Source organism: Rhincodon typus, chromosome 13 (genome assembly GCF_021869965.1).
Source record: "Rhincodon typus isolate 14 chromosome 13, sRhiTyp1.1, whole genome shotgun sequence".
NCBI classification, from domain to species: domain Eukaryota; kingdom Metazoa; phylum Chordata; class Chondrichthyes; order Orectolobiformes; family Rhincodontidae; genus Rhincodon; species Rhincodon typus.
In genome coordinates this window covers 24,251,283-24,263,317 of record NC_063344.1, presented here as the reverse complement: position 1 = coordinate 24,263,317, position 12,035 = coordinate 24,251,283, and the positions used below count along the sequence as shown (strand labels likewise).

Genomic DNA, 12,035 nt, shown 5'->3' with positions numbered 1-12,035 from the left:
TTCTACTATCTCTGATACAATTTTAACCCCACTGCGAAGCCTCTTCTAAGGATGCCTACCCTTAAGAAGTTACCCTCCTCCCTCCGGAAAAACCTCAGTGGATCTCTCTCCTACTGCAACTCTCTCGTAATCTCTTCGGCCTTGAAACTGCTCAACCAAGTCCTGAAGCAAACCAGGTACTACAGCCACATCACCTTTCTTAGTACCTGCCTACGGAACCAGATCATCCCCAATGGACTACAGTCCACATTCAGGCCTTAAGGGTCTAGGCCCGAAATGTCAGCCTTCCTGCTCCTCTGATGCTGCTTGGCCTGCTGTGTTCATCCAGCTCCAAACCTTGTTATCTCAGATTTCCAGATTTTATGGTTTGTTATATTTGTGCAAGGAAAACTGGACCGTCCTGTTATGAAACAGCAACAGAGCTCTGAAAGTGCAGCCATGATTTTCATTACATTATTTGGACCGAAACACTGTTTATTTCAATTAAATCTAGTCCTGTACTAGGGTTTCATTATTATAAACTATTTATGTATATTCCATATGTTTTGTAATTTTTGCAAAGTATTCCTACAAATCCTTAACATAAACTTGATAAAAAAAATTCTTAATATTAAAAAAAACTCATTTGCCTGATAGTCTCAATGTGCTTGTCCAGTTAATTAACTAAATACATAAATATCACATCAAGGGAACGATCATCAGGCGTAATAACAATCTAGTTTTACACTAAATCAGCGTCAACATTTCCTGATAACTAGTGCCCTCTAAAGAGCAGAATAGGTTGCAGCAGAACATAACTTCATCTATTGACATCAAGAAAATTTCTCACCTTAAACAGGTAGAATTTGTGATCATCATGTTGACCAAGCTTTTCCTGAAGTCTCTGCACCAGCTGTTTCACTTGCTCTGTCCGAGATGCAGTTATGAGTGGTTCAATCTTCTGGATTTCCTCAACCACAGCATCTACATCTGCACTAGATTAATCATTATATGAAAGAAAAATACGTTTTAATGCCAACACATCTCAACACCAGAAAACTTTGAGTAGCATCGACAAGAATACAAAAAATTAAAAGTTCCTTCAGACGACATTGCAGAAATAAGAAATTCGGCCTACATAGTATAAATTTTGACTTTCTCAAGATCTTAGCCATGAGTAATTAAATATGTCTGCACACTTTAGCAATAAAGTCATATAGTCATACAGCTGTACAACATGGAAACAGACCCTTTGGTCCAATTCATCCATGTCAATCAGATATCCTACATAAATCTAGTTCCATTTGCCAGCATGTGGCCCATATCCCTCTAAAACCTTCCTATTCATATACCCTTCCAGATGCCTTTTAAATGTTGTAGTTGTACGTGCCTCCACCACTTCCTCTGGCAGCTCATTCCATATACACATCACCCTACGTGAAAAAGTTGCCCCTTAGGTCCCTTTTAAATCTTTCCCTTCTCACCTTAAACCTATGCCCTAGTTTTGGACTCCCCCACCTTGGGGAAAAGACAAATCCATAGCATCCCTACAGTGTGGAAACAGGCTATCTGACCCAACAAATCCACACAACTCTCTGAAGAGCATCGAATCCAGACTCACCCCCTGTAACCCTGCATTTGCCATGGATAATCCACCTAACCTACACGTACCTGGACAGTATGTGCAATTTAGCATGGCCAATCCACCTAAACCGCACATCTTTGGACGGTGGAAGGAAACTGGAGCACTTGGAAGAAACCCACGCAGACACAGGAAGAATGTGCAAACTCCACACAGACAGTCACCCGAGGCTGGGATTGAACTCGGTTCCCTGGCACTGCAAGGCAGTAGTGCTAACCACTGAGCCATCATGCCACCCACACCTTGTCTTTTCACCCTAACCATGCCCCTCATAATTTTATAAACCTCTATAAGGTCACCCCTCAGCCTCCGACACCCGAAAGAAAATAGCCCCAGCCTATTCAGCCCCTCCCTACAGCTCAAACTCTCCAACCCTGGCAACATCCTTGTCCATCCTTTCTGAACCATTTCCAGTTTCTCAACATCCTTCCTATAACAGGGAGACCAGAATTGCACACAGTTTTCCAAAAGTGGCCTAACCAATATCTTATTCAGCTGCAACATGACCTCCCAACTCCTGCACTCAATCCACTGACCAATAAAGGCAAGCATATCAAACGCCTTCTTCACTGTCCTATCTATCTGCAACTCCACTTTCAAAGAACTATGACCCTGCACTCCAAGGTCTCTTTGTTCAACAACACTCGCCAGGACCTTACCATTAAGTGTATAAGCATGTTTTACTTTATTTAAATATATTAATTTCTACACAAATTATTTCAGAAAAGGAACATCCACAATAATTTCATCTAAATTGTACTAGTTTTTGAAACTGTTAAGTTTAAAATTCTTGCCTGCCTCTCTTTAGGCATGAACAGCAGTACTGCCAGAACTTCAGGAAGCAGGAACCTACTAACTTGAGCGCCTCAATGAAGAAGATTAGAAGATCACAAGAAATGGGAGGAACAGTAGGCCTTTCTGACCAATCGGTACAGCATTCAATTAGATGATTTCATTGTGACCTCAACACCATTTGTCTGCTTACTCCTCATAACCCTTGACTTGTTTCTCGATGAAAAATTTATTTAATTCAACCAAGAATTTAATTTAGGACTCAAGCTCTACTATTCTCCGTGGAAGTAAATTTAAAAAAATAATGTCCTCCAATAGACAAAATACTTCTTATCTATATCTTAATTGGGAGAAGCCTTATTTTTAAACCATTACCACCGGTTCTAAATTCCTACACAAGACAAAGCATAATTTCAGCATCTACCCTATCAAAGTTTTCAGAATTTTATGCTTCAACAAGATCACCTCTCATTATTCTAAATTCTAATGAGTATAGGCAGAAACTGCTCAACCTTTCGTCATAGGACAACATCATTGCAGAAATCAGCCTAGTGAACATTCGCTATTCAGTAGGAAACTCACACAGCATAGTGAGGCCTGCAATTAACAACACAAGGTACACTCTGGTGATTCTGAACATGACTGAAGAACAATATCTCAAAAGACTTGAAGGTGCTGACAATAGTAGCCTCCAGAAAGAAGACTTCCTGCCAAGTCAACAGGGTGGACATACCCTGCTAGCAATGTTAAAGACCACCACAACACTGAATTTCTTTGTTTCTTGCTCTTTCCAGGGAACTGCTGTAACATCAGAGAATAGAATTGTTCTGCCGACTTTTACAGTTGATAGCGTAATGTCCAGGGATGTCTTCTGTCTAAAAACCTGTAGAATGCTTTCATTATGCTGTTCTGTGAATTTCAGTGAAACAGAACATTGAGGTCAGAAAAAGAGAGTAAAGGATAATTAAGATGGCAAATGACTGGATGCTCAAGTGCTTGATCCAATTCTGTTCAGGTTCCTTTGCACTCGTATCAAGTAGTACATTAAACACGGCTGGTCTCTGTTCCGGAAAATTTCATAGACTTTGCTTCAAAGTTTTATCTATCGCTCACCTTCTTACTGTCCAGGTCTGACTCTTCCCCTTCTCTTCTTTAACTGCTCGGTCTCCACTTCTGCAGATAAGCTATCTACTAGTATCTACTACTAGATTCTTGTAGATACAGCACTGAGTCCAACCGTTACATTAATTACACTTCCACCCATTGCAAATCTTATAAGGACTTTATTCCATTATTCCAATTTCTTCATTGCATCTGTTCTGATGGTTTCACCTCCTACACAAGTCCACCTGATAGTTCCTTTACACAACTGGGAATTACCCTAATCCACGATCAACACAGCCTTCAATCAAATTCTTTCCAATTCCCACACTTCGAACTGTGTTGAAACCAATATAACTTAATATCACGCAGGCTATATGGCAGGTGATGGGTGTGATACCATACATCCTGAACTTCTGCCCACCCCATTAACTTTATTTCTCTCTACACAATGCTGCTTGGCCTGCAGAGTATTTCCAGCATTTTTTGTTTATATAGCTGTATGGCAAAAGACATTGGTTAGGTCTCATTTGGCACAAAGGAAGATGGTTTTGGCTGTTGGAGTTCAATCATCTAAGTGCAAGACCATCACTACAAAGTTTTTCAGAATCCTAAATCCAACCATCTTCAGCTGCATCATTAATGAACTTCATTAGGACTGAAGTGGGGATGTTCACCGATGATTGCAAAATGCTCAGTATCCATTCACGACTTTTCCAATGCTGCAACATTCCATATCAATGTGCAGCAATATATGGACAAATTCACATGACATGTAACATTCACAGCAGACAAGTGGCAGGTAATGACCATCTCAACAAAACAGAATATAACCATGTCCCCTTGACACTCAACAGCATTTGCATCACTAAATTCCTCACAATCTACATCCTGGAGATTACCATTAACCAGAAACTTAACTGGACCAGCCATACAAATACAGAGCTATTATAAACTAATCAGTGGCTGGAATCCAGCAGCAAGTAACATGCCTCCTAATTCTCCAAACCTGTCAACAATTTACAATGCACAAATCAGAAGAATGATGGAATGTTTCTACTTACCTGGATGAAAATTGTTTCAATAAAGCTAAGCAAGCTTCACACCATCCAGGTTAAAGCAGCTTGGTTAATATAAAACATATCCATCACATTAAATATTCAACCCTTCCACAACTAACGCATGGTTACAAGCAGGGCATACTATTAGAAGATGCTAGTCTCCTCTGACAGCGCTATCCAAACGTGGGACCTCTAAAGCCTAGCAGAAGAAGATCAGTAGATTCCAGGGAACATATTTTGATTAGGAACTATCTCACCTCAGTGTCTCTGGGTTCACATCTTGGAACTTACTGCCTAACACTGCAATAGGTGTACCTGCATCACCTGGACTGCTGCAGGTCAACAGGGTGACTCAAGACCTTCTCAAGGACAATTAGGGATCACCAAATGCTTAACTTGTTCATAGAATCTCTACAGTGTGGAAGTAGGCATTTAGCCCATCACGTCCACACTGGCCCTCTGAAGGGCATCTGACCCAGACCCACTCCATCCCTGTAACTCTGCCTTTCCCATGGCTAATCCACCTAGTCTGCACATCCCTGGACATTATGGGCAATTTATGCATGGCCAATCAACCTAGCCTGCACACCTTTGGACTGTGGGAGGAAACCACAGCATCCAGAGGAAGCTCAGGCAGACACAGGGAGAATGTGCAAACTCCACACAGTAACCCAAGGTGGAATCAAACCCAGGTCCCTGGCACTGTGAGGCGACAGTGTTAACCACCGAGCCACCATGCTACGTATGACACTTGCATCCCATGAATAAATTGAAAAAAAGCAATATTAATTTTGCTTATAAAATATGGCATCAATAAAGAGAAGGATTACTAGATTCATACCTTTATATTACACAATCCTTAATTACCAGGATAGATTTATGCAGTTCTATGTTTTTTTTCAAAAACCCTTTGACTTTGAAGAAATTTGATTGTAGTCTTTAAAATGATACTGTGTCCATGTGGACTGCCTTTTTGATAAGTTAATAAGGGAAAACCAGGGAATATGTGCATGTTACACAAGCATGGATCAAGGTTAGATATTAGGAAATTTTACCTTTCACAGAGTTCATTGGCCTTTGAAAAAGTTGCAAGCTTGTGCAGCATTAATTTTCTGTAAGCAATCAAAAGGGAACTGAAACAAGCAAACATTTAAAAATGGATAACAAATGTTTAAACCATACGTTATAAACTTCAAAACAGGTAAGTGTGAATGGGCATATTTTGGTGGAAAGACTGAGTAGGCCACACACCCATCAGCACAAATCATAGCTCTGTTGTGTTGTTGTTTCTGGCGCTACATGCAACATTTTGCCTCAAAATGGTGACCATTGAGAATCCATCAGGTGCTAGGTGCACTGTTTGCCATTCCGGTGAAGTCATTAATATTTACACAGGCAGCATCCATTTGAGAAGCAGGAAGATGGTGAAGTCAATAAGCTAGTTACACTGATCCACCAGTACAATCACTGTGGATCCTGCTGATGTCCTCACTTAACCTCGTGTACATTGACATCATTCAGCACGTGGAAGGAATCCGTGACCATTGCTCCTGAAAGGAATCATCAACTGTTTGTTGCTTGGTTGTTGATTGATTTCTACCTGCTCTTGCTGAATTGTAGTAATATATGGTGGTTTTCAAAGTTGTTTGGAATTGTTAAATTCTATAGGGAATGATCTTATATGTGTTGAAGGACTTTATCCTGATTTCAAAGATTTTGCACAAACAGACATAGATGCTGTAGTTTATATCCACCCCAAGTGACAACACTAGGGAGAATAAGCAGGGGCAACACAGATCAAGATAAAGTACTGGAAGAGGGACGGGAGGGTGCACTGCAAGTGGCCATATCCAGGCAAAGTGCTCAGGCAGCATTTCTACTACCTAATTCTCAGCAAGAAAATGTGGTCAGAATCTTTTTGAAGCACCAGGAGCCTTGCTTTCTGGTCAGAAAGGTGGCAGGAGACTTACACTGCTTCTATTTGTGAAGGGCAACTGAATCATAAGTCAATCAGAGAGGTATGAGGAGGTGTGGGGCTAAGGCTTGATATTCACAATATTCATGATATTCACCTGCATACTAGGATTGTTTCTGCAGTCCCAGGACACAAGTGAGGGAGGGAACCACTGGTGTAGGTGTCGCAGAGGTGGGGGTCACATCAAGTACTTGACATCAATGTAAAAATAAAAACCACCATACAACATCTTAATCAAATGTTTAATAAAAGATGACTGTATCTCCTATAAATGTCAAAAAATCACTCTTGTGGTTTCCCTTAGTGCCTGTCTTTCATGTGCCTCTGCCTGTATTGCTACTCAAATACAGGTCTACATTGTGTCTGCAGCATGGATGAGATTGCAGATGGATGTAGAATGGCCTAAAGCAGTTCTGGACCAAAAAGGCCCAGTTTCTGATCGCACCATTTCAGCATGAGCAGCAAAAACCTGGGTTGGTTGGCTGATAAGCAATGACAATGACATTGATGAATGGCAGAGGTGGATGGAGGAATGTTGTCATCCTAAGACAGGACAACAGAATGTGCTCCATGGCATCAAATCAGCAATCCTAATAATCTGCTGCACAACAGATTATTGGACCATTGTGATATTCTGTAAGACTGTAGTAGTGTGAAAGCAACTCCTGGCACGTGGTTCACATGTGAAAAACACACACATGTGACAATTTTTCTTCTTCATCCCTGTCTTCCTGCTCTTCTGGTTCTTCCTCCTCCACCACTGCCCAGCCAGGTTTCAATTTTTCAGTCTCGGAAAAGTGAATTGGACAAGAGCAGACTTATGGTGAAGAAAAAGAAATATAACAAAAATGCATGTTTATATACCCGCAACTTACAAATCAAAAGAAATTTTCAAATGAGTGGAAATGGAATGTGAGAAGGAGAATTAGGAATCAGGATCTCAATATTTTTGATTGTTTCAGAGCCTGCGACAATCATAACAATTTTGCAATTGTTGTCTCCTGCATCAGAGTTAGAACGTGCAACTGTGCCCAAACCCCAACAAGTGATTGTTGCTGTGTCGGGGTAAAAGCCCCATGTTGCCCTGCAAGAGACAGAGATATATGTCAGTAAATGTGGTGCAATGTGTTTTCATAACTAAATACTGGCAATGTGAGCAAGATATGAGATGCTGCTTGAAGTTTGCAACAGTGTGAAATATAAAAAGTTGATTAGAGGTATGTGAAAGTATTATGAGGTTGAAATTGATTAAGTTGCTGAAGGGTGTGTAATGGCAGTATAGAACACCGAGTAGTGTTTTCAGCGACATACAAACATATTAACAAGGAGCCAGCCATTCAGTCCTTCAAGTCTGCTCCATCATTCAATAAGACCATGACTGATCTGATCGTAACTTCAAACACACATTCCTGCCTATCCAGATAACTTTATGTCTAGTCTCTGCTTCTTTGTTAGCCAGGCAATCTTTTATCCTTGCCAATTATCTACCCCATACACCATGAGCTTTTGCAATAACCTTTGATTTGGCACTCTATCAAATCTAAGTACAGTATATCCCTGGCTCGCCTTTATCCACTGCTCATATTACATCCTTAAAGAATTTCAATAGATTGGTTAAACATGAATTCCTTTTCACAAAACCAGATTGACTCTATCTGATTTGCTTGAATTTATCTAAGTGTCCTGCAATAACTTATTTAATTATAGCTTCTAACATTTTCCCTATGACAGACGTTAAGCTAACTGATCTATAGTTTTCTGCTTCATCTTTCCCTCTTTTTTTGAATAGAAGCATTACAGTTGCTGTCTTCCAATTTAGGGTGACCTACCTAAAACCAGTGGAATTTTGGAAAAAAAGAAACATTGTATCCTCTATCTCATTGGTCACTTCTGTTAAAACGTTAGGTGAAGTCTGTTAGGACCCAGTGCAGGGTAATGGCACAACTGCTAATAATTTGCATTTGAATGACCATGATCATTCATGTGATTACTTGCAGCACAGCATCCAGGGCTAGAACTTTGACACTGAGGCTAAAGCTATCTACTCATATTGCCTTCTGAGTTTGCCTGCACGGTCTCCTGCAGAAAGAGGGCATCTCTCATGTCCACTTTCTCATCAAGGTGTCCATTGCAGTATTAGAAAAACATGGAGCATGTTCTGTACCCTGCTGCAATGTTGCTCTTGCTCAATTCACGTCTGCAACCAATTTCAGCATCTGTTTCCAGTAGAATGCTCTTCCAAACACCATCCTCTTTTCCACTTTAAGAGGTACATGTTGGCTTTAAGTACTGTACAGGAGCTTTAAATATTGCTAGAGGAGTGAAAACTTGGGACTCTGCTAAGGAGCGCAGCCACTCAGCAGCACATGAAGCATTGGCTGCATGCAGATATTGAGCAAAGTAGAGACAGTGTCTCAAATCTACTTATTTGCATTATTAACAAGGGACCCAGGTTAACTGCACATGGCAAATTTTCACCAGATGAACGATCCTCAACCTGAAAAGTCAAGAGTGTTTTTCTCTCCCTAGATGCTGCCTAATGTGCAGAGTATTTCCAGCACTTTGCTTTCTTTATTTTTAAAAGAAAATCATAGAATCCCTGCAGTGTGGAAAGAGGCCATTCAGCCCATCAAGTCTGCACCGACCCTCTGAACAGCATCCCACCCAGACCCAGCCTATCCCTGTAACCCTGCTTTTCCCATAGCTAAACCACCTAGCCTGCACATCCCTGGGCACTACGGGACAATTTAGCACAGCCAATCCACCTAACCAGACATCTTTGGACTGTGGGAGGAAACAGTGGCACCTAGAGGAAGCCCACGCAGACATGGGAGAAAGTGCAAACTCCACACTCATAGTCACCCAAGGTTGGAATCGAACCCAAGTTACTGGTGCTGTGAGGCAGCAGTGTTAACCACTGAGCCATCATGCTGCTCTACAGTGATGGAAGGAGGCCATTCAGCCCACTGAATCTGCACCAACCCTCTAAACAGCATCTCCCTGTGCATTCCAGATCTTAACCACTCGCTGGTTTAAAAGAAATTCTTATATTGTGTATTCTGAAGAAGGGTCTCAACCCGAAACATCAGCTTTCCTGCTCCTCTGATGCTGCTTGGCCTGCTGTGTTCATCCAGCTCTACACCGTGTTATCTCAGATTCTCCAGCATCGGCAGTTCCTACTATCTCTTATATTGTGTATGGTCATTTTGCCAATGATGACATGTATAGTTGAAAAAGAGCAAGGGGACTTTTGGGCAGGACCCTGTAAAAACTGAAAGTTATTTGCATTTTAATGCTACTCAGACATCACACTTACACTGGAGTCAAGTCAAGCAGATCAATGGATTTGTTCTTTGTCTCCCCTCCTTTTTCGTACTCCAAAATGATTCCTGGCAAAGATACAAAAATATAAATATTCATGACTATTCGTGAAAGGTAAAGGAATTTTGATGATTTCAGCATCCCTGCAGCTACATTCTCCAAATGTGAGCCGACTTGAGAGCTGAGCTGCACAGGGCACTGAGGAGTTTTGAAGGAACCTACAGTTTAACTTCACAGAACAAAGCAAAAACAGAAGTGACCCAGTAAAGAAGTTCACAGTAGGTAGGCTGTCAGGCCCAATGTTTGATGTCTCCGGTTTGAAGGCGGCTGGAGACGCGGCCGCGGTGGTGCCAACCACAGGTTCCCCAGTTTGGTGGGTGTCAGAGCGGCTGCCCGGCCCAGCATCTCACCGGCACGACCCCGGGGAGTTAGCGGCCCGGTCCCGGTCCCGGCCCCTGGTTGCCCTCCCGGTCTCACCTGGCGGGTAATACCGCAGCAGAAACCGTTTGAGCCTCATGTTTCACTGAGACCGCGTCCTTCTCCTGTTGCCCAGCAACCAACCAGTCATCCTAACTGCGCACTCGCACACGGTGGTCGCCGATTGGCGGCCAGCACGCGTGCGTACATTCCGTGAACGCCACCTGCGCTGCCATCTTGGCAAAGGAGAATTTTGTGCTCTATTCACTAGTTCAACTTCATATATTCATAGAAAAATAATGAAAGAGACTGTTCGGCCCATCGATAGCACCGACCCTCCGAAGAGCATTTCCCAAACTATACATTTTAGCTCCTAACCACTGGCTGGTTTAGAAAAAACATTTCTTGTATTGTGTATAGTCATTTTGCCAAATAAATTAGTGATCGCTGGTTCTGTAACCCTCCCTCATGGGTGGACAAACAGGAGGCTGGAAGAACACAACAAGCCAGGCAGCATATGGAAGATAGGAGAAGTCAATGTTTCCGGTATTACTCTTCTTCAGGGGTGGCAGTGTGGTGTGAGAAAGGGATGCACTGAGTTCGCATCTGCGCGAGGCAGAGACCTTCTTCAAAATGAGATAACAAGGTGTAGAGCTGGATGAACACAGCGGGCCAAGCAGCATCAGAGGAGCAGGAAAGCTGACGTTTCGGGTCTAGACCCTTCTTCAGAAATGGGGGGAGGGGAAGGGGATTCTGAAATAAATAGGGAGAGATGGGGAGGCGGATAGAAGATGGATAAAGGAGCAGATAGGTGGAGAGGAGACAGACAGGTCAAACAGGTGGGGTTGGAGCCAGTAAAGGTGAGTGTAGGTGGGGAGTTAGGGAGGGGATAAGTCGGTCCAGGGAGGACGGACAGGTCAAGGAAGGTGGATGAGGCTAGTAGGTAGGAGATAGGGGTGGGGCTTGAGGTGGGTGGAGTGGATAGGTGGGAGGAAGGATGGACAGGTTAGGGAGGCGGGGTCAAGCTGGGCTGGTTTTGGGATACGCTTGGGGGAGGGGAGATTTTGAAGCTTGTGAAGTCCACATTGATACCATTGGGCTGCAGGGTTCCCAAGCGGAATATGAGGTGCTGTTCCTGCAACCTTCAGGTGGCATCGTTGTGGCACTGCAGGAGGCCCAGGATGGACATGTCGTCCAAGGAGTGAGAGGGGGAGTTGAAATGTTTCACGACTGGGAGGTGCAGTTGTTTGTTGCGAACCAAGCGTAGGTGTTCCACAAAGTGGCCCCCAAGCCTCCGCTTGGTTTCCCCGATGTGGAGGAGGCCACAATGTGAACAGCGGATAATGAGCATCCTTTGAAGAGACTTAGTAGTGGTATGAACTTGGTTAGACACAAGAAAACTGCAGTTGCTGGAATACAAGGTAGACAAACAGGAGGCTGGAAAGACGCAGCAAGACAGATATCATCTGGATGAAAGGAGAAGTCAACATCCTGAAGAAGGGTAATACCTGAAATGTTGACTACTCCTTTCCACCAGATGCTGCCTGGCTTGCTGTGTTCTCCCAGCTTCCTGTTTGTCTACCTTGGGTTCTAGCATCTCCAGAATTTTTTTGCCTCCCTTTTGGGGACAGTTTCATAGTTCTCCATCTGGAGTATTCATGATTTTGAGTATTTCAATGAAATCTCCTCTGAAACTTTGTTCCTCTTAGAAGAACAACCACTGTTTCTTTAATATGTTCTCATTTCT

General features: G+C 42.7%; 1 protein-coding gene across 1 annotated transcript in view; it reads right to left on the bottom strand.

Annotated features, from left to right (window-relative positions):
• Positions 1-10,462, bottom strand: part of daw1 (dynein assembly factor with WDR repeat domains 1) — a 50,587-nt gene extending 40,125 nt beyond the window's left edge. Inside the window, exons 1-3 of the mRNA XM_020529061.2 lie at positions 10,349-10,462; positions 9,867-9,939; positions 830-974 (exon numbers count right to left, since the gene is read on the bottom strand). Coding sequence (XP_020384650.1) covers positions 830-974; positions 9,867-9,939; positions 10,349-10,388 — 258 coding nt within the window. The 5' untranslated portion in view covers positions 10,389-10,462. The remainder of the gene's footprint in view (positions 1-829; positions 975-9,866; positions 9,940-10,348) is intronic.
• Positions 10,463-12,035: the final 1,573 nt, after the last annotated feature.